The sequence below is a fragment of the Myxocyprinus asiaticus genome, chromosome 33 (assembly GCF_019703515.2).
Source record: "Myxocyprinus asiaticus isolate MX2 ecotype Aquarium Trade chromosome 33, UBuf_Myxa_2, whole genome shotgun sequence".
Taxonomy (NCBI): Eukaryota; Metazoa; Chordata; class Actinopteri; order Cypriniformes; family Catostomidae; genus Myxocyprinus; species Myxocyprinus asiaticus.
The window spans coordinates 16325682-16349547 of NC_059376.1; the positions used below are offsets into that span (position 1 = coordinate 16325682).

The following is a 23866-nucleotide window of genomic DNA, read 5'->3' on the forward strand; positions in this document are numbered from 1 at the left end:
GTAAATCCAGCACCACGATGGGTGACAGTCAGTTTTTGTGCTTATAAATCGTGCTTGTAAATTAATCTAACTTGCTTTTTGCAATCAGATGAACAGTTGCTGGATCTATAATATTGTACAGTATGATCTGTTTTACATGTATACATTCATAAGGATCACTGAGGATTAGATATTAAATAATTTTAAGGACCAGTGAGCCAAGATGATGCACATTATAATTTTGAATGTGTATAATGACTATAATGAATGTGTAATTGCACAGTGGCCCTTTTTATATAAACCACTTACTGCTGAGAAAGATTTTAACCATCTTTTGTTCTGTTCATCAACATGCAAAAACAAAACAGGAAATTGGTAAACATTAAATTCTCACAGGCCTTTTCAAGCAAATTGCCATGTCAGCACACTGTAGTTAGTACACATACAAATGGCTTGAAAAGAATGATGAATAATTTATTAAGCCATCTTCTAAATGCTTTCAGCACTTCTCGTTCTGTATTCGTCTTTCTGTTTGAGTTTAATGTTCATTTTAGTTTCATGGGACTAATAACTGACTTAGAAAAAACAATAGTTCAAGTCTGTTGATAGTACAGCAGCTTTATTTACAGTAATTAATCATTTTACAGTACATGTACAAAGCATGTTCAGTTCCTCTCTTTAATAATTTAACAGTTGTGATTACCACTGAATATAAACAGTTTAAAAGGTAATAAATAAAACAAGCACTAAACAGTGTGCAATAAGCTTAAGTTGAACCCGAACAGTTCATTTATACAACATCAAAGTTCCCTCTGCTTTTCTCCTAACATTCAGTCACCAAAGTAAAAGGCAATGTAGCCTATAAATGTAAAACAACATGTGCTCCAGACAATAGTAATAATGCATTATGTACTGTATATTTGTGTCTAAAAGCATTTGAACAGCAAATGTCTAAATTATTAATATTGTCATAACCCTTAAACCACCTCCTTCACTTACACAATACAATGTTCACCACAAGAAGGTGCTTTCTGAGACCACTCTATATGAATGTCTATCAACATTACAGTTCATTGATGATCCTAGACTTCCACCAGATGTAAATGAGGCTGAAACATGTGAAATACATCATGGTGCCAGCATGCAAGCCATCTTGCATGCCACTGCAGAAATGAGAGCCGCACCCCGACCACTCCCCTCTTCTGATTGGATGAAGGTAATTTCGCAGTGAGGTGTCATTTCCCGCACAAGTTTATGAAACCTCTCCTTGAAACTGAATGAGCAAATATGAAGGTCAGGAAAAAAAATAAAAAATAAAAAAAAAGTTCATTAAAGGTGCATTATGTAACAATTTTCAATATTAATATTCAATAGTAATATTCGCATTTTTATTTTTTTTTTGCCAATGTGTGAATGGCTTGTAACGCAACTTAAAAAATGAGCCCTTCCCGGACTCCCTAGGTTGCGCCTGTAGACTGATTTTCATGCAAAGGGAGCGGGTCGGTTTTGCCGGGAAAATCCAAAGGATGTGACGTTTATGCACGCTCCCGAGAGCCTTGCCTCAGTAATAGCTTCTCTTCCACTATTCAACAGTGACAGCAAACTGCAACACTAGGTAATGTTATCTTAGAGATGGAATCCACCTCTTTTATAAAAATAAAAATGTATCTACTGAATCCCATCTGGCTAAACGGGAACATGATCTTGGTCGAGCGAAAACTAGAGTGAACATCGGCAGGACATTTGATTCCTGGAGGGACCGTCGTTCGGTTTTGGGGATCAAAACCGCCCCTTTATTGGCATTCTTCTTATTGGACAGGTAAGCTTACATAACTGCAAAGCATGTGAAATATAGTGCCATAAGGATTGATCAGTGTCATTTTAGCTAACTTGATCTTGCCTGCTAACGCTGACGAACTGCAAGCTACCTTGCTTCGTAACTTTCAAATAATTTCAACGATCTTCTCTTTATACTCAAAGTCAGGTATACAGGATAAATTTAAGCAAATACGCTGGTTTCTTGATCGTAGTACAACATATGACATACAAAACATACAATAGTGCAACATACTAGTGCAGTGCAACAGTAAACTGTTTGGTATAGTTCGGTAGTATGTATCAGTATGCTATGTTAGCTGATGAGTAGTTTTAGTTTAGTCTCTAAGTTTGTAGTAAAACAATCATAACTGTAATTTTAATTATGCTACCTCATCTGTCGGCATGATGCCAGTGAATCACTTTCAGTCTCTTTGTAGGTTACGTCATTGTTTTGGCCGATGCTCGCTCGTGTCCCTATGGAGTGTGTGCACGAGCGCGAGCATGAGCAGCAGGTAGCTGGCTGCAGTTCACTTAAGGGCCACAGGTGTCATTAATAACAAGGGTTTCTGAATCTTACATACTTCACCTTTAAGGAATAGATAAATTAGATCTAAATGTATTAGGTTATTAGGTCAAATGTATTAGGTCAATTTATTAGATACAATTTTAAAGACACAAAATTGGAGTTTTGTGGCTTTTAGTCAATGTCTTTTAACTTTGAGGACATCTATTTGACAGAGTGTACTCCTAAAAGATTACAAAAATAACTTTTAGCAGATATACACATTTCAAGGTGCACTCAGTAACTTTTTGCTCATGTCATCTTGGACTTACAGTGACACCTAGTGGTGTGGATACAGCATCATTCAAAATCAATGGTTTTCAGTTACAGATGCCATTGTAGAAATTTACTGTTCACAATCTGCCATGAGTAATTTAATCCAAGAGTGAAAGTGACCAATAACAAGACGGTTACTGGGATTAAGCGTGTAGTATTCAGATGGTCATGTGATTCTAAAATGTCAGCCCCCATTAGGGCGCCCCTGTTCCATGTAGAATAAAACAGCTTTTATAAGGTCACTGATATGACTAGAGTCCTCAACTCATGTGAGTGGCCATGATTTTATGTACATATGTTTCAAAATTACAATTCATTTCTTTAGGAGTAAAACATTTTTAATGGGGAAACAATTACTGAGTGCACCTTTAAAATGTAGTCTTTCTCTTTCAGGGAAATGGACCAAAAATATTGATGACTCATTTTGTATGTAGCGGAGTCTACAAATTTGTGTCCCCTTCCCCTAATAAATATTGTCTCCTCCTAGAAATAGTAAGTTTCACATCATTCTTCATGGCTGTGACTTAAACTAAAGGCTATTGGCTATTTAATAAAAAAAGAATGAGCCCTTTAATATGCTCCTCCCCAACTTCCTACATGAACATAAATAACATGAAATGCAAAAACTATGCTTGTCAATCCGTTTATTGAGTTCTTTAATTGTTTCTTAGACCCTTCATATTACACCTCCCTCTTCTGCCAACCTAGATCCTAAATCCAATTAACTTTCCCCTTCATTCCTCTCTGTTTCCCTTCTCATAATACCTCTCTCTCCTCTCGCACTCACCGAGGGTGTAGTTTGTAGACCGAGCCATCCACTCCCACAGTGATCTTCAGTTCCTCTTGACAACGTCGTTCCCTCATTAGGTTGATGACGCCAGCGAGTCCAGCCCCACACATGTGAGCAGCTCGCATAGACACACTCTCACAAGCCAGACGTACAATGTCACAGTCCAGCTCGGATGGCAAGATTCCCAGCGAACTTAGGATGTTATAAATCTGCTTTCTGTCCCCCATGTCACTGAAAGAAAAAAAAAGCTTACGTATAAAAAATACAAACAACAGTTTTTATGAACAAATTTGGATTCCCCATAAAAGGTGCACTCAGTAATTTTTGTTTATATTGTCTTGGCTGATATGGCAGTCATTTTGAACTTATACTATCACCTTGTGGCGTGGATGCAGGATCACGCAAAAGCAAATGTTTTCAGTTATAAATGTCATTGTAGAAATGCACTATTTGCAGGTCAGCCATAATTAATTTATTCTGCGAGTGAGAGTGATCAACAATAGGGGGGTTATCAAGATAAGAGAGTATTCGGCTGGTCATGTGATCTCAAAATGGGTCGACCTGCTCCGTGTGAAATAAAACTGCTTTTATTGGGCTTCTGATATGATTGGAGTCTTCATCTAATGTTATTTTTAAATAATTTTAAAAATATTTGTCAAAAGTATCACTCATTTCTTTAGGGGTATTTAGTGGAGAAATAGGCTACTTAGTGCACTTTTAAGGATCCTATCAAAGTACAGATACATTCTAAAAGATGGAAGGTATTGGGGTATTATGTGATTTTAAACATACAATGAAGGCTTACTATATGTAATTTAATGAATGAAAATATACAGATTGAACATTTAACATTGCTTATGCATCCGGTCCTGCTCGACCTGCTCCGAACGGGATTCGAACTGGCATGGGAGGTGGGTGCACTAATGAGGAGGCTAAAGGACTCTTGAGGCCAGGGGAGTGAGGTTTTACACATACCACACAGCTATCACGTACCAGCTGGCTCCCATTACACTCATCCCCCCTAAACCTCACTCCCATCCGGGTCACGGCACCACTGTAACCGGTCCTGCTCGACCCGCTCCGAACTGGATTCAAACCGGCGTCTCCGGCATGGGAGGCGGGCACTATTGAGGAGGCTAAAGGCTACAGCCCCTAGAGTCAGTCGCTAGTGCACCTCTTGAAGCCAGGGGAGTGAGGTTTTACACATACCACACAGCTATCATGTATCAGCTGGCTTACGTTACACTTAGAATAGATAATAATCTTTTATTAATCTTCTCATTGTCATTGGCATTTGTTGGAGGTTTTTAAAAAAAAGTATGTGCATATTAGTTAAAACTTAAGTTGAAGCCTGTTTTCTTACAATCAGCAATTCGGTCCTACCTCTCAATCTGGGAAATGAAGCGAGTTTCAAAAACTCCCCTTGTTTTCAGCATGTCTGAGGCTTCACCATTAAACAGCAGATCTTCATTCACAAGTTTTAGCAGCACAAGACGCACAAGCTCTCCCATATACTTTCCACCAATCAGCTTCTCATACCTAAAGTCATGTGGAAAAGGTATGCAGAGATTAGGTGAAAGTCTTTCTCAGCAAAAATAACATAGACCTGCAAAACTTATTGCTCAATTTCAATAAAACTGCAGCAATAGGAATTAGTGGAAATGAGTGGAAGCCTGTCGATAATATTGTGAAATGTACAGTAAATGGCCTAAAGTAACCAGGACAGAAAGAAAGCATGAGAGGTGAGTATAAGGTAAGTTATCAAAAATCAGAGGAATGGCCCATTGAACTCCTCTGTATCTGCTTGCATACACTGTAAATACCCATTAAGGTAGCAGCTTCACTAATGATCTCCTTCCCTGGCCATTAATCCAGCTGTGTGTATTCCAGCAGTGACGTGGTTACCGTTAGAATCTCCACATAACTAGCAAAACAACCCTGTCACCTGGAGACCACATAAGTGCTCCAGGTTGCCATCTCGCTAAGCTCCTTCAGCCACAAGAAATATGCTAAAGGTCGTCAGACAATATATTATTACTAAAAAAGTGTAGGCCTATCTACTGTTCACAGATATTATGTTTGAGGAAATAGAGTGTTCCTTTTAGAATATAGCAAAGAGCCAAAGAGCATACTTGTGAGATCATGACTGGTCATGTAGCCTACTAAAATATTCTGCATCAAAGTAGTACTTTAACGAACGAGTAGCTGAAATAATATTGCAGATGCTGCCAAGTTTGTTTTAAAGGAATAGTTCACCAACAAGTGAAAATTCTCTCACCATTTACCCCCTTCATGCCATGTATATGACTTTCTTCCTTCTTCAGAACACAAATATTTAGAAGAAGATCTCAGCTCTGTAGGACAATCCAATGCAAGTGAATGGTGACCAAAACTTTGAAGCTCCAAAAAGCACATAAAGGCAGCATAAAATAATCCATTCAACTTCAGTGGTTAAATCCATGTCTTCTGAAGCGATCAAATAAATTTTGGATGAGAACAGACTAAAATACAACTCTTTTTTTCCACTATAAATCAGGGAGCAGTCTCCTTGGCGATCATGATTTCAAGCTCCATTACACTTCAAAACATGATTGTGCCTAGAGACTGCAATGGCAAGATGTACAGTGAAAAGGAAGTTACATTTTGGTCTGTTCTCTCCCAGAACTTGTTAGATCACTTCAGAAGACATTGATTTAACAACTGGAGTCTTATGGATTACTTTTATGCTGCCTTAATGTGATTTTTGGAGCTTCAAAGACTTGGTCACCATTCAGTGGATTTGTATGGACCTTCAGATCTGAATAATTCTTCTGAAAATTTTCATTTGTGTTCTGCAGAAGAAAGAAAGTCACACAAGTCTAAGATGACGGGGTGAGTAAATGATGAGAGAAATTTCATTTTTGGGTAAATTATTCCCTGAAGTTAGCTCGAATAAATAAATTGTTTGCATCAATACAGAATCAAATAAAAAAAAAAGTATAACCTTACAGTTTTGTGACTACCAGCTTAAACTAAGTTGAATTGTTTAATTAGGTTTTGATCAGCACATGAAGATATGCTATGTCATTTTTTAAATTTCTTAAACTGAATGATGTTCATAGGTTGGTTTCCCCAAAAGATGTTAACAAGTGTCAACCACTGCATGAGTTTAGGGCGGAGCTGTCTGTTCATCTGATTAATGACAGATGGGGGAAGGGTCTGGGAAACATTTTTTCTAGAGGAGTACTCACAGCTGTTGTCCAGGGTTGAGTGACGTCTCATCTACAACACGATCATATTCCAGACGAAACTCCTCCAGTTCACCATTGTCCCCAAATGCTCCCCATTCAGTGTTCACACACATCCGTCCCTCCTCTCCCTCCGCCAGCTCCACTGTACGCATCTCCTCCATATAGCAAGCATTACAGCCAGTGCCTGAGAAACAATGATATAATAAAAAAGAAACAGAAAGAGAGAGAACAGAATCAATATAGGTAAAGCATTTCTTTCTGTGCTTTACCTAATGGAATTGCACAAATAACTAGAAAGGTGAAGTTTGTCCAGATAAACTTTGATGTTGACTTGACAAAGCCTTTGTCTGAAAGTTTTAAATAGATACATTTAAAAGTAGACCTTCAGATAAAACCTTCAGATAGATGGATATATTTGTATTGGAACCTAAAGCCATGATATGGCAGACCTTGTGTTTGTTTACATTTGAATTTTTTGACAGTTGGAGTTTGAATTAATGAGCATTACATTGGCCCATTTGAACATTCTGTCAATGTCTGTAGGTTTATTTGGATTTTTGATTGTTCATTGTGTGAAAGCATTATTAGATATACAGTAGCAACGTGAATCAGAACAATCTGAAGGTCAGTGCTGAGTTTGGTAAATGTAGCTTGAAAGATGTAGGAGGAGTTAAAATTGACCATTTTATCTTGGTTTAGGGATTTTGGAGAAAAAAAGTCTTTAGAATAACCAGCCAGATCACATGAAAATGACATGAACATGGCAACATTTTCAAAATGAAATGATGTGCTTCATTACACGTTTGGCTGTAGATTCCCAATGAAATATCCAGCGAGGGGCGCCAAAAGCAAGTTCAATGGTGTCGTGATCAGACAAAGTTTTTAAGGTGAATGTTAGATGGAGGTTTTAATGAGTAAAATGTACCTCCCTAACCTAAAACTTTAACCTAAACTTAACCAATAGTGTCCTATAAGCAAATGAGAGGTGTACAAAACAGATATCCTTACCCTAAACCAAAACCTAAACCTAACCGATAGTGTCCTAAAAGCAAATGCAACATGAAAGCACATTTTCTGAAGCAACCACGTCATTTTGTGTCGCTTTTATGACACTTTTGTCTCACGTTTCAGCTTGCATGCATGACTGGCTTGAGCCTAGTCTAGTCCAACACTCTATCAGGTGAGCTACCATGGAAGTTAATCACAGTATATAAGTGTGTAAATGTAGGTGTGTCTGTTATAGGGCTGGGTGATATGACAATATACAATATCTTGTGGCGAAGATATAAAGTGTCAATCGGTTGAGATTTTGCTATATCATTTATATTGCGATATGTAAGCATCCATGTGCACGGTTTGAGTGTATTTATCAGTGGGCCGGGCTTCACATGATCAACTGTAGCCGGTAAAAGCGGCAGTTATTTGCATGCACTGGTTTAGCACCCAATTCCCTAAAGGAATTATGCAAATCAGGCAATGGCGTAACCGCTTCCACAAACTTGATGCTGAATGTGATGATTTATGTATTATTTTCTTTGTTGCATTGTTTTGAGAAGAGAAGATCTTTATAATAATAAAATAATATTGGTCAACAACATATCATGCTAACATGTGGCATCATGTGAAATTAAGCATTATGGTAATTGTTTATAAATAAGTGTTTATAAAGTCACAATAAGTCGTTGAATAAAACGCACAGTTGTTGTAGCGCCTCCAGTGTTAATTTTACCCAGAAACTGTGACAAAACACAGAACATGGCACATAAAACTCAATTAGCAAAAATGTAGTAATAGTAATGTTCATTTTATGAGACTAAGTTGAGAATAGCACTATTTTTGCTTTTTCGAGCCAACATAATGACTGTTTTCAAACAGGTTTCTCGAACACTGCTCCTGTCTCACATTGGTCAGACTAACAGATAGTCCCACCCCCGAACTCACACCATTGGTTCAGCCAGTGTTACTGTGTTGGCCTGATCAGGACGTTCAAAGCAAAGTTTTGGGAAAAAAATACACACTTTACCTTGAAACTAAAAGCTTTATTACTGTGCTTTGGTTGTTAAAATATTCCATCTTCCTGTTATATGGTTATATGGTAAGTTAATGGCCTAGTTGTAAATATATTTGAGTCTAAGTGTGTGTGTGTGTGTGTGTGTGTGTGTGTGTGTGTGTGTGTGTGTGCTGTCATTCTCTTACCTACTATCATGCCAACTTCACAGCTGCGGTCCTCATAGTAGCAGGAGATCATGGTGGCTACTGTGTCATTCACCATAGCAACCACATCCATTTCAAAATCCTAAACAAGGAATTATTCAATTACTAGTAAGTTATGACTTTTATAGAAAAGCCTATTAAACCTTTTATTTCTCAAAAACTTTTAAATGTCTTATGAACAATCTGTTACCAATTAGATGCTTTAAAATATCTTAAGATATGTGATGGAAATTTCAGTGACAAGTTTATGCATTACTCATGCATACTAACCCCTCGTCTTTTAATAGCATCTCTCAGCAGACCCACAACATTATTGCCCTCTGCACCAGAGGCCTTGAAGCCTTTTGTCCAGTTAAGCAGAATGCCCTATCACAATTTAGACATAAAAAGTACATTTGGTACACACCACTGAAGAAAACCTTTTTCCACAATCAAATGCATGTCAACATCAGTAATAAAGCAATAAATGGGGCTATATGGGTTTTTTAAAATGTGGCGCAGATGCAAGCACTCTGTCACAGCATCTATAGAGAGCTTAACCATGAGTGGCTCATGTTCACACTGATACAGGTACTGACCTTGTCCAAATCCTCATGACGGACTGGAAAAGAGAAAGTGAAACCAAGTGGAAGCTTCTTATGTTTGAGATTATGCTTGTCCAGGAAGTCAGATATGCACCCCGCAATGTAGTCAAACAGCTATGTGGAGAAAAAAATTGGGATTTACCAAATATTTGCAAAATCAAACACTTTCTTTATCAAAGCTCAACATTCAAAGCCATTTTTAAAACATTTCAAAACCATACTGTGAAAAACCATATGGAATCAAAATCTACTGTAGCCTACTGTTTCAGATGTACTGGAATTTAGTCATGATAGACTGCTCTATTTTAAAGAGTGCTCTTTTGTGCTAGTTTATTTACCATTTCAGCTGTACCAGTCATGGCATCCTCTGGGATGGAGTACATATGATGCTTCGTCTCCACCTTCCAGCCCCGCTCCTCATCCTCGCCCACTTTTACCAGCATCACCCGAAAATTTGTCCCTCCAAGATCCAGTGCCAGGAAATCACCCACTTCTGAGATGAATCATATTAGTCAACACAAGATTCTAGGCAATTAAGCTCTGTAGGACTTTCTGTCTTTATATACCTGTCAAATAATCATATTCAGATCTTTTTTGCCAACATTATATTTACATTATTCTCACCGACTATGATTTTCAAAACCACTGTGGTAAATATTTTAACTTCATTATAGTTAAGATGAACTATGTGTTTCCTAACTTCATCAGATACCTAACAGGGGGAATCATTTATGTAAGTAATACATACGACAATGGATTAATATTTATGTGGGTTAACCAGGTCTGCTATCAAACTTTTCATATGGACTATTAGGAATTACCTCTGGGAAATGGATGTTACCCAAAGATGAAAACAACATAAAACACAAAAACCAACAAACAGTTTGTAAAAACGTATTAAAAAGAAATCCAAAATACAGGATATACTGTATATTTTGCTAATAATCAACCAACTAAAAATGGGAGATTTTTTTAGAGAAAAAAAAAATACAGGGCAGTAGTAACCAATCAGAAAATAACTAACATCTTTAATATTTAACATATTTAATTTCATAGGATCAGGAATACAGAACATAATTCTTGCCAGAGCCTTCAGGTGTGGAGCGGACATAAGTGGGCAACATTTTCACACTGGCTTCATCGTGTGTTTCCACACGAAGTCCCCTCTCCATCTCCCTCTGCATTCTCCTCATCACTTCTTTAAGCTCTTCTTTACTCAGCAGGAATTCTGACAGAATTTGGTCCACCTGTTGAGTCAAAGGAATAGAGATTAAAAAAAGAATGAATAGGGCTGTGGCATAACGTCCTGGTTACTTTCGTAACCTCCGTTCCCTGATGGAGGGAACGAGACTTTGTGTCAATGTAGTGACACAAGGGGTCACTCTTGGGAGCCCCAAACACCTCTGCTTTTTGAAAAAAGGCCAATGGGAATTGGCGAGTGGAATTTGCATGCCACTCCCCCGGACATATGGGTATAAAAGGAGCTGGTATGCAAACACTCATTCAGATTTTCTCTTCGGAGCCGAGCGGTTCAATTAATTAAGCTGAATTCATCCGCCGAATTTATTCACCTCATCTGCTGGATTTACGGTGCATTTCAGCGGCTTCTCCCCCGCTGCACCTGTGGAGTGCAGAGAACGCCCCTGGGCGCGTTGGCAGAACAACAAAAGATATTCTAAAAAAGAGTATATTTTCAATTCTAAAAGAGCGGCACACACGGAACGTCTTTTTAAAGATGCCTTTCCGTTTGTGTGTTATTCCTGGTTGTGGTCATTATCTCTCCACTTCTGACGGCCACGATCGCTGTCTTATGTGTCTGGGTGCTGCCCACGCGGAGACTTCGTTCATGGGTGGGTCTTGTCCTCACTGCGAGAACATGACCATGGCAACGTTGCGGTCGTGGCTTGCCTTCATAAGAAAGCAAGCCACCCCAGCGGCTCCCTGCCTCAGTCCTTCTACTTACAGGTATGAGGCCGTGTCGGTTAGCACTGGGGGCGATTTGGGGACTCCAATGGGACCACCTCTGCTGGGTAACCCCCCACGGACCTCCCATTCCTCAGCACGCTCGCTTGCCCCGGTCGGGCTCTCGGATTAGACCACCGGCTCATCTCAGGGCGAGTTCGATCTCTTATTCGGGGCCCGGGAAGACGATGAGCTATTGAGCGCAGCATCATCCACTCTGACGTGGAGGCTTCGGCTGGGCTTCCCCCTTCGGGTGTGGTCGCCCAGTCTCAGGCCGATGCAGAGATGACGGACATGCTTTCCCGGGCAGCCGCGAGCATCGGGCTAAAGAGTCGAGTCCCAAGATGGGCATGGCACCGCGGGACACATCCCGTGGTCATTATGTCGATCTGTCACCGCCTCTTCAGCCCTTGGACCGACCTTGCATTTCTATGGGCAGGGGTTCCCCTAAAGCAGGTCTCCAAGCATGTCGTGGTTACAACGGACGCCTCCAAGACGGGCTGGGGCGCCGTATGCAACGGGCACACAGCTGCCGGCTCCTGGACTGGCCCGTGGCTGCGTTGGCACATCAACTGCCTCGAGTTGTTGGCAGTACTGCTCGCCCTGCGGAGGTTCCGGCCGTTGATCCAGGGCAAGCATGTGTTGGTCCGGACGGAAAACATGGTGGCGGTAGCATACATCAACCGTCAAGGCGGTCTATGCTCCCGTTGCATGTCACAACTCGCCCGCCGTCTCCTCCTCTGGAGTCACCAGTGCCCTAAGTCGCTACGAGCCACTCACATTCCGGGCGACCTCAACACCGCAGCGGACGCGCTGTCACGACAGGTTACGCTCAGGGGAGAGCGGAGACTCCACCCCCAGGTGGTCCAGCTGATTTGGAGTCGATTCGGTCAAGCACAGGTAGACCTGTTTGCTTCCCAGGAATCCTCCCACTGTCCGCTTTGGTACACCCTGACCGAGGCACCCCTCAGTATAGATGCACTGGCACACAGCTGGCTCCTGGGATTACACAAATAGACCTGTGCAAGGTCAGGGAGGACGAGGAGTAGGTCGTCCTAGTAGCACCCTACTGGCCCACCCAGATGTGGTTCTCGGACCTCACGCTCCTCACGACAGACATCTGCAGAGCAGTGGGCTGGGCAACACCCAACACCTTTGCAAGGTTCTATAATATTCGGGATTAGCCGGTTTAGTCCCATGTGTTTTCAGGTACGAGCGGGTAAGTTCTGGGACAGCTGGCCGGGTGTACCGCTTGTGCATAGCACCTTTCCCCTCCCTTGAGGTGAAGACGTGTGCTTTTGACTCCCAGTCGTGTTCACAAGCTGTGATCCCTGGATGACATTCCTCCTTAGCCCTGTGGCAGACAAGTTTGTGGAGAAACTCGCTGCCGGCCCAGTACATGTGCTAATTAGGCCCAGTACTGAGGTAGGTGCTCCACATGTGCTGGTTCCCCTTAGGAGACCCCATATGATATCTTCTGCTAAATCGTTTCTCTGTCGGTAAACTGCGTCTTCCTTGGGCAGAGGCCCCTCTGCCCCTGGTCACCATGTTTGTAGAAATTCCTCCCCCCTCAGGTAGGACCTACCATGGGACTTCTCCACATGACATACTTCCGACAAGACTCGGTAAGACCATGTGATGTATTTCCACTCAAAATACACCCCCCCCCCCCCTCCCTTTTTTTCTCTGGGCAGGGTGTGGTCTCCATGGTGTCTTCCCTTTGGGAGTGACACCCTCCCAACGTAGACATTTATGGCCCCCAGTTGGTTAACAAATTCCACTCTTTTTGGGGAGAAAAAAGAGGAAAAAAGGCCACGGCTGGGCTAGCCTGTCCCTATTTTTTGGGCAGTGTGCTTGTTCCCGAAGGACCGCTCGATGCTCATAAGAGTGTTGGGGGAGGTTACATGACGGCCTGGTGTGTTGGCTACGAGGCACACAGCGGTCTGATCATCTCGCACCGCCAGTCCACGTAACACAGTTCAGCTAGTTGTGGCATTTTGTATAGGGACCCCTAGTGTCACTACATCAACACATCGTCGAGTGAGTGACAGATAGGGAACATCCTGGTTACTTTCGTATCCTCTGTTCCCTTATGGAGGGAATGAGACGTTGTGTCCCTCTTGCCACAACACTGAACTACCCGCTGAAATGGCCGGGACCTTGTCTCGGCTCCTCAGAACAAAACTTGAATGAGTGGTTGCATAACAGCTCCTTTTATACCCGTATGTCCAGGGGAGTGGCATGCAAATTTAACTCGCCAATTCCCATTGGCCTTTTTTCAAAAAGCAGAGGTGTTTGGGGCTCCCAAGAGTAACCCCTAGTGTCACTACATCGACACAACGTCGAGTGAGTGACAGATAGGGAACATCTGTTTATGTTGATCTCAAATTAGTTTAACCTGTTGTTACTCACAACAGTTAATCTACTTTAGTTTGTAGCTAGAAAGAATTGAATGAAAAGGCTTGTAATATTGTAATAAATTCATGATATCATTAACAAGTAAAAAAGTCTCAGTTTTGCATCTGTTTAATAGGAACACTTCTTTAATAGGAAGCAATAGTTTTACTGCAAGGTTTGTCTCTTACCATGAGAATTCTCTCCAGCACTGACTCATAGTCACTGGGCATCCTCTGCCTACGAGCTGAAGTCAGGCATGGCATCTTTGCAAGAGTTTCCTAACAAGTGTGTGAATGCTGATGTGCAAGTTTTGTGCAAGTTTAAGTGTGTGTGCATAAGTGAGGTGCATGGAGATGCTCAACCCTATTTATGCTCCGTGAAGGAGGTGGAGAGGTGTGTCCAGAGAGATCAGTGCCCTCTGTACACACACAAACATACACATTTAATCTCTTCCATCACCTTGGAGACAAAGTTGTTAAGGCCACTCGTATGGCCACACGCTTACTCTCCATGAACTTGACCTTTGCCTTCATGAGAAATTCAAAAAGTACACAATTAATGTGGTGTCTGAAACTCTATGTCCATTTTTGTTTCTAGAGCAAACATGAGCCTCATCCTGATACAATGCACGCTTCAGAAAAATCAAAGGAAATTAAATTTTAGCCACATTATAAAGGAATGTATCAAAACAGGCTTCATGAGATGTGTAAACTAATATAACACTACTATGGTTGATTATTATTATATTTTCACATTGGGAAACTGCAACTTATGTTCCTTGTTATATTGTAATTTGACTCCCTTGACAAATCTTGATTTCTCTTATGTAATGTACCTTCAGGAATTTGATGAAATAACTGGGATTTAGGTTAAATTCAAAAATAGCTACACTGAACTTAAACCCTTGCTAAATTTAGAACACTCAGTTTGCATGGGGCAAAAATTTTCTCAGAATGGTTCTTTAGCCATGTGATGTTGGTGAAAGTCCAAGCATTAAAAAGTTCATTACACTCTGTAGTTATACATGCCTTCATGGTCAGCCTTGCTGAGTGCTGTTCTAAATACTGATCACATGAAGGCTGTTGGGTGCTGATAATAATATGTCCCTTACAAAAACTGAGAGTTCACTGAAAATTTGCCACAAACATAATTTTATTAAATAATTTCATATGCAAATGAGCTTTGAGGCAAACTTGTCCATTATTGCCAAAGGTTTGCCAGAGGTTCACCACTGGTTCACCACTACCGTTGAAGTGCTGCAAACTTCTGGCAAACATTTGCAGTGAATAACAAGCTTATTTCCATGTGAAGATAATGAGTGGCAAATTATGGCAAGTTTGCAGCTAGTTTAGTTTTTTTTTTTTTTTTAAAGGGTTGCCGTCGCTAATGTTCTTTTCAAATTATTTTGTACAAGACAACGGTTTTTATTTATGCTGCTTGTGTTTAGTTATGCCAGAGACACTTTGGTTATGCACAACATTTGTTATTCACTCTAAGGTCAAATGGTTTTGAAATATATAAGTATGCACATACAAAAACTGTAACAATGCTGGCACTGGCAATGACGATGAAGTGTAGAGAGAACCCAAGTGCAGTTTATTGACAAACGTGATAATCCAACAAACCCTAACTATAAACGTGAAAGAAACCATAAACCATGAACTTGACTGTGGCTTGACTACATTACATTCAATACTTGACAAGGGACAAAGGAAAACATGAGGGCTTAAATACAAGACATGGGAGACCATAAACCAATGAACAAACAGAACTCTAACGAGATAATTAAACAATAAACCAATGAAAATATGACACATGAACATGGAGGGAAAACAGGAATCACATGACAAGGGAAACAGGAAATAAACATTTCAAAATAAAAGACACGAATCAACAAAATACACATGACAAAAACACTGCCTCAAGTCTTTATGTTTATGTGTGTCAAGAACTTAGTGTGACACGTGTACTCAGGGTGCATTAAGGAGTTCAAACACCCACCGTACTCCAACTCTACAGTATGTTACGGTCACAATGAACTACTATTGCGAAAGGTACTTATCAGGGCAAACATAAATTTATTTCTGGAAAGATGTGTTTTATACTTTTGGGTTCAAATGCTTTAAAATAGAACTGATTTATAATTATACTGAAGAACGTCCCTACACAAGAATCTTTTTTATCAAATTTTTATTTTCATGAGAAAAATCAGTACATTTAATAAACTATGCACCCAGCATCTTAAACACTCAGTATTGATACATACAGTACAAATGAGTGACTGTTGACAAAATACCTAAATATGTGTTATGAAATGCACACTGCACATGCAGCAGCCCCAAAAGTACTTGGAAACTTAAAAAGTATTCAGCCACACTCAAAAATGTTCAATATACTGCATTATATAACAGAATATGAAACCAAGTGGCATTTTTTTAAAAGATAAAAAAGTTAATCAATTAAAAAAAAAGTTTGTTAGGTTTCAAATGATAAAACAATAGATAAACAGTTCAAAATGAAGACCTTCAAAAATGATTTTTGTTTTTATTTTGTATTTTATTTTATTTTTGTCAAAGTTTAGAGGAACATGTCAATAGTTCATGTGAACTACACCCGTAGTTACCCTGCTAGGGCCCCTGCATGAACGTGAGGGAAACTGACTACATAGAGCCACTAAAAATTACCTTGACCCCATTTGGTCTAATGCAATGACAATCAGATATTTTTTAAGTGACTTAAGTGTCCAAAAACTTTTTGGGGCACAGTATACCCTGCATTACCACAGACTGATTTAACCTGAGTGTTGAAACAATTAAGACCACTATCAGCGTTAAAACATCTTTATAGCTGTAGCTTCTGTTGAGTTATTTCACCAAATTTTATAGTCATTTTATGAGAGGGTGTGATAACCCCAGTTAGAGGCCATTATTTATCAGTTTTTGTAAGTTATGAGAACTGTTTATTGGTGTAGATTTGAATCACTATTATACCATAAAACGACATGCCGATGTGCATAAACACGCATGTTGTGCAATCTCTGCATTGAAGTTAAAGCCAAAGCGACATGGATGGAGCTCGTCCAGTGTAATTTTTCACTGGATGATAGTCATATGAGCAATGAAATTAAATTAAAAAGCAATTTAATTGTATAAAATTAAACATTTGATGCCAACTGTGATCGTGAATACATTGGTTTGAGTTTCAAATTTGGTATGTTTAGATATAAGTACATTATTAGATTTGAAATAATATGGTGTGCACTTTCATATATGATTTATTTTCTGAAAGCCACTAATTTTTGTAGTTGGAAGAAAGTGGATTGATTGGCAAGCAATCATGTGCATGCACTGTAAAAAAAAGTGGTAAACTGCAATTGTTACAACAAGGAGCTATTTTTATCTGATCTAACCCCTAAAATTAGCTTTGTTGGTGTAACCTAATGTAGTCAGGCTGATTTAGTCCTGGTAAATAATAAATCTGACTTGAATCAAACCAGTTAATTTAGATGTTACCACATGAAGAACATTTTTAGATTAATGTTTAATGAAGACAAAATGAAGATTTTTTACTTGACCTTGTCCATGGTATGAAGGTCCATGGTTTATCTTCCTCGTGGGTGCATCATTTCTCAGATAAATCACCAGTTCTTCCTCTGTTCTTCTGATCGATAGATCTTATAAATAGCCCAATGCCAATTCCTCAGTGTAAATGGAAATGTGTTTGGAAAAAGATATAAATTGTTGATCAGTTTATCCAACCTTCTTCATTGTCAGTGCTGGATATTCCAATGTAGAGTCAGTCACACGGGATGGTCTTTTTTGTGCTCCATTTTTAATTATCCATATGTACCGTTATCAAAGTCCATATATGTTTGTAGTCTGAATATGTTGTTTGCTATTTTCATTCCAGTCCTCTCAGAAAGGCAATTAATGGGTATATTCAAAAAATGAAGATTGATACTTGAGGTGATTTTCCAAAGCGGGACTCTTCTTTGTTGCTTCTTTGTTGACTGCGTCTGGTGTGACAGGTGTATGATGCAAATGTTGCACAACCCATCATAAGGTTAACTTGCAACCCCCTAGCTATCCAAGTTAACTATACAATAATAAGTACAGTTCAGTTGGAATTACAGAATCATGACTGCTTTAGTGACTGAAATAAATGGGGTATTGCTATCCTCAGAAGGACTTATATTCTTTTGAGGAAAAAGAGTTTCATTCATTATTTCCCCCCTCCTGACTCCCTGCAACAAAAGGATTGTTTCCTCCTATTTTGTTGAAAACTACCCACACCTGTCTCCTACTGATCCAATTCAGACCACAGGTCCTACTTGTTGCCATGGTGAATTCGTCACCTAGGATATCTCTGAAGACCACACACTACTGATATGGAAAACACTTTGCTTGCCCTAGGTTAAGTGTCCAAAAGGAAATTGTTAAATGAGGCTAAATTACTTAGGAAAACATTGGAGACTATGACTCTTGTTTGGTGAGAATGAGAGGGTCTATCACAGATGATGGAAAGGGTTCTCTTAATACTCAACTTCATAGACCATAGGATAATTCATATAATATAGAATTACACTATATTTTCGCCACTGGATATCAGAAGATAGTAGATCAGATTAGTAAATTGTTCCATACTGTGGGGTTCAAAAGTCCACAATGAATATTTGGGATTCAAAATCTAATTTAAACCTTGAAACAAACAGAACATTTAATAGAATTCTAAACAATTTAAAACAAAGACCTTTTGCATTAATATGATTTTGTGTTTTTTCTAAGTCTGCAAATTTGTGACTGATAATTTTATGTTCTAGTACATATTCTAGGTTAGATTTCCTTGCTTTAATTGAAACACACGAAATGCTCTTTGGAACATTCTCAAATCATGCTAGGATAGTATGAAGAAAACATTCCAGCTCGAGTGCGTGTTGTCATTAGCGTAAAAGGACCACATTAAAACACAAAGAAATTCTCAAATTAATGTAAATTTTTGTATTAAAATTTTCAATCAAATTTGTACTACTACTATAATTGGTAATGAACATGTTTGAATTAAACTAGAAAAAAAAAAGCATTTTCATCAGTGGTCCCAGACTTTTGGACTCCACTGTATTATTAGGGTGTATAGGCCTACTGTGTGTTATACACACTACGTATATTAGGATAAATGAATAAACAAGGATATGCACTGCAGCATTATAATGCAAAGAGTGTTAATGAAAGGCAACAATGCTTGTTGCATCCATCTTTTTCATTCCTTAGAGGTTTTCCCCTCCCCCTTCCACCCACACTTTATCTTATTTTCCACCCTACTGGAATCTGAGTACTTGGGCACTTATCAGGGCTCCTGGTTTTGGGAAGCTCTAGGTGCCCATGTAGGGGACTAACAGAGGCACTGCAGACATTTATAGAGGAACGAGTGATAAGGGTCCTCATACATAAAGACTCCATCAGCAACACAATTGACCCAGGAGTCCACATAAACAGCCAGAGGGGAGTAGACAGTGAACATGGTGAGTAGATATCTAAAAAAAATGTTCTCTCTCTTTTATTGTCAATTAATGTGAAATTACGATAATAATATAGATATATTTTAATGAATTTTGCAGCTTTATATTTAGTTGAACGGTGTGGCAAGTGGGAAACCAGTGAATAGGTCTAAAATGGGTGGGGGGGGTCAGATAACTTGTTCTTGTGATCTTGTTCAGATAACTCAGTTATAGTTTTTGTTGACTTGTGATAAGTTATTGAACTAAAAAAACAAAAACTATTTAGCTAAAATCTAAAATATAAGTCAAGAGAACTGTGCATGTAACACTCATGTATACAGATTCCCAGCATGCACTGTGGCATGAATAAATTGTGCAAATTGCAGTATGTCTTACTTTTCTTTTTTACTGTTTGCTGCTTTTATTAATGCTGTTGGTTGTTGTGTTTGTTGTCACTTTCAGTTATTTGTCATGTAGCTATTATTCAAAGCTCATCTTTCTACTCAATTATGTGTTAAATGATTGTCACCATCAATGTGATTTGCATGTAAAGTGTTGAGGTCCATGCATGTCACCTTGTTAAACTTCAGTCTATGAAATGATTGAGAGTTTAGATGTGGGTCTCTGATCTTCAACTGATCATCAGCCATCAAATGGCACTTGATTTTACCTCTGACAATGGGATAACTCTTACTTCTTTTATGGTTAACATCAGTAATATTAAAAATTAATTGAAGTAAGATTTGAGCAAGTTTTATTGATTTAAGTCAACTTTATGTTCTGTTTAAAAAACTTTCCCCTTAAGTTGACACAACTTAAAAATATAAGTCAGTATGAAAACTTACTTTTTTAAGTTGAAACAACAAGATTTTTTTATTTTGTTTGTTTGTTTTTTTATATATATTTTTTTTATTTTATTTATTTTTTTTTTTACAGTGAATTTAACAGTTTCCATGATTTTTTCAGGTCTGGTGAACACAATTTTTAAACACCCTGACATTTACAGATTTTCCATGACAGTGAGAACCCTGAAAAAAGAAATAGAACAGAAAACATTAGGGAAACAAAAGATGATTTCACAGGAAAATAAAAATTTTAGACAATAAAATCTGTTTGGGGTGTAAAAAGTACTCAGAAATTATACTTAAGTAAAAGTATGGATACTGAGTTACTAAAATGTTACTCAATTATTGCCCAACAAAAACACAAACAATAATAATTAATCAAATAGGGAATAGAAATTCATAGATATGAATATGAAGGCAAGTGTAGAAATAAATGACACATTTAATTACAAAAGCCTTTTGTTTATATATATATATATATATATATATATATATATATATATATATATATATATATTTGCAACGTGAATGATAATTTTTTACTTTTTTGTCTAATCTAAACTGTGCAATATGTACAAATAGCAGGCATTTAGAATACAGTTTAGGACAAAAACCGTCAGTGTTTCTCACTTCTTGCTCATAGTTTTGAATGAACACATCACATTCAGCCTAGCCGCACAAATATTTCAACGTATCCGAAGTTCAAATCAGATCCGAAATTTGACCTCTGTAGATGGTCGGAACTCCACACAGCCACCGTGCGACACTCCATTTGTTAATACTGACCTCTGGTCTGTCATCTGTTGTTAGTCGGATGCACTGAAAAGGCAGCATCAGTCCAGTAAGATGAAAGAAAATGATCTGCAAAAATGTATTGAGTACTTTTCGAGTTTAAATAGAATTGTGATGAGTAAAAACTACTATTTTTTCTTTTGAAATGTAATTAAGTAAAAGTACAAATATTCCATTTAAATTGCACGCAAGTACAGATCCCAAAAAAATAATCCTCACGTATTTTTACTCAATTACTTTACACCCCTGATCAAATTAGAAGAATTAATGCCATTACATTTGACATCACTCTCAAAAAGTAATTTAAATGACATACTGTATATTTTTCAATGTGGGCTAAATATTGCCATCAACTGGCAGAGTGCTTGCATTTTTTTCAGTTCTTTTGTTGTCTTCACAGGCTAGTAAGAAAGCTGCAGCTAAGAGGGGGAAACCTGCTCAAAGGGGCTCTTCCAATGTCTTCTCCATGTTTGAGCAATCACAAATACAGGAGTTCAAAGAGGTTGGTCCTTATATTACTTAAAAATAACTACTCATTAAGAAAGTACTTTGATTTTTGTCTGTTGTTATTAGGCTATTGCCTGAATTTAAAAATAATTATAATAATCTGGTAAACCACAATATATGATATTCTTCTTGTCAGGCATTTGGCTGCATAGATCAGAACCGTGATGGAGTTATTAACAAATCTGACCTGAAGGAAACCTATGCACAATTAGGTATAAAATATATTCTCTCTTTCATTTGTATTCAGTCATTATATGACTTTGAATCAGATTAGGAAACATGTCAGACAGGAGTGATTAAGTATACTTTTCAGATTTGGCATTATGTTAATATGTGTTTCTATAGGGAAGCTGAATGTGAGTGATGAAGAGCTGGAGTCTATGCTAGCAGAGGGAAAAGGGCCCATCAACTTCACAGTCTTCCTCACTCTTTTTGGAGAAAAGCTCAATGGTATGACGGCTAAACTTTCAAGATTCTTTTAGACTAAGATTAATAAGAAAAACAGCACAGACTATTTTTTAACATTATTATCTCCAAACAGGCACAGACCCAGAGGAGACCATCCTTGCTGCTTTCAAACCGTTTGACCCAAATGGTACAGGTGTTGTCAATAAGGATGAGTAAGTTTACAAAAAATATTTTAAAAAATAAAATAAAAAGTACATGGCAGTCCTTTGCAGGGAACATTCCATTTTGCACCAAGTATTTGATGCATTGGTGTCATTTTGTTTCAGATTCAAGAGGCTGCTAATGAACCAGGCTGATAAATTTACAGCAGAAGAGGTTAATATTTGCATTTAAGACGTTTATTGGCCCACAGTTGCATGAAATAGACTGATACTGACAATGTGTTCCATAATTCTACAGCCATCATAAACAGCAAGCTTCTAAAATTTGTGACAAGACTTTTTTCTAACCTACTTAAATTGATTCTGTTTTCAGGTTGACCATGCTTTTGCCATGGCTCCAATAGATGTGGCTGGAAATATTGATTATAAATCACTTTGCTACATTATCACGCATGGTGATGAAAAAGAGGAGTCTTGAAAAGAAGCATATCTCCCATTTAATTTGAACTTTGCCACTTCTGCATCTTCAGTTGTATCACATTCCCTGCAATTGTTCATGTCAACCCTCAGTCATATCAATGCATTTTTTTTCAGTAGCTCTCACATTTACTTTGTGATTTGCATTGTGCATTTTAAAAGAAGATTTCTTGTTCTGACTGTTCCATTACATAAATAAAGGCAAGAAATACCCCGCTTTTTTAATGATTTCACCATTAATAATTATCTTGCATTCCAAAACTATTGCTTGTTTTCACACGTAATATGTATTGTTATGAACAGCTAACTTTCCTTTGCTGGCATATTAGTTATATAAAGTGTGTAGCCTATGACAACTCCTTTATCCTTAACCATTTTAAACTCATAACAATTATATTTGAGATGCACTAGTAACAAAGCAATGGTTTTATAACACAAACTGGCACCTTTTATGTCTTCGACAGAAAAAAAAAGATTTAAAGACAACTAGAAGACTAGTTCTAACACTTTCTAACAATATCCAGAATAGATAAATACAGATAGAACTGAAATATTACTGGGTGGCCAAAAACTGAACATCAGAGGAGATATGATATATCTGAAATGATTGAAGGAATGTGCTCCCTTGTAAATTTTATCTGTAACTGCTGCCATCCAAAGACTATTTGTTGAACTGCAATTAATAACTTATATGAGTGAGACCCTACTTGCAACATTTGCGTTTCTAAACATGAAGGTAAAGTGAAATATGAGTGTTGCATTTTCTCCCATTTTTAATTGTAAGACTGTAATGCTTTACTTTGTCTTTAGTCTTTTAAATGTCAGAATTGTTTTTGCATTCTACAATCAAAACAAAAAAATAAAAATAATATATATATATATATATATATATATATATATATATATATATATATATATATATATATATATATATATATATACGTATATTTAGTGTAGAATTCATTTAAATTTCATAACAAAATTCCATAAAATAGAACTGAGTAATCTTTAAAAAATAATCTCTGCCTTTAACTAAATAAAATAAAATAATTAGATATTTTACGTTTTATTAATCTAATTTTGTAAAAAAAAAAAAAAAAAAAAAAAAAAAAACATAAAATAAAAATACACAATTTGATGGAATTTTGTTATGAAATTAAAATGCATAAATCTTACAAATAGGCTAAAATATTTTTTGTAGTGTATGATAAACTTGTACACCTTGGAGATTAGAGGAAAAGAGCCTGCTAATTCAGCTTTTGCAGAATATTTCAAATACACTGTAAATTAATTGTTCAAGAGATTTACTGGTCATATATAACAAAACAAAAAATAAAACGAACAAACAAACAGTCTGCATTTGGCTACTT

At 37.8% G+C, this 23866-nt stretch overlaps 2 protein-coding genes across 3 annotated transcripts; one reads left to right on the top strand and one right to left on the bottom strand.

The window, feature by feature from the left end:
* Positions 1 to 587: 587 nt before the first annotated feature.
* On the bottom strand, positions 588 to 18017 carry LOC127424638 (hexokinase-4-like). Of its 2 annotated transcripts, none has more exons than XM_051669996.1 (9): positions 17387 to 18017; positions 9792 to 10700; positions 9448 to 9567; positions 9140 to 9235; positions 8852 to 8951; positions 6656 to 6839; positions 4809 to 4964; positions 3423 to 3656; positions 588 to 1252 (listed from the first exon to the last, which is right to left on the bottom strand). In XM_051669996.1, the coding sequence occupies exons 2-9, from the start codon at positions 9894 to 9896 to the stop codon at positions 1108 to 1110; spliced, it is 1140 nt and encodes a 379-aa protein (XP_051525956.1). In that variant the 5' UTR covers positions 9897 to 10700; positions 17387 to 18017; the 3' UTR covers positions 588 to 1107. The 2 variants fall into 2 exon arrangements, with proteins under 2 accessions (XP_051525956.1, XP_051525955.1); XM_051669995.1 differs by lacking the exon at positions 17387 to 18017 and adding an exon at positions 14001 to 14137.
* Positions 18018 to 19203: 1186 nt separating this feature from the next.
* On the top strand, positions 19204 to 23853 carry LOC127424642 (myosin regulatory light chain 2, atrial isoform-like). The gene is made up of 7 exons (XM_051670000.1): positions 19204 to 19330; positions 21344 to 21445; positions 21587 to 21662; positions 21796 to 21900; positions 21992 to 22070; positions 22185 to 22233; positions 22393 to 23853. The coding sequence occupies exons 1-7, from the start codon at positions 19328 to 19330 to the stop codon at positions 22495 to 22497; spliced, it is 519 nt and encodes a 172-aa protein (XP_051525960.1). The 5' UTR covers positions 19204 to 19327; the 3' UTR covers positions 22498 to 23853.
* The last annotated feature ends 13 nt before the right edge of the window (positions 23854 to 23866 follow it).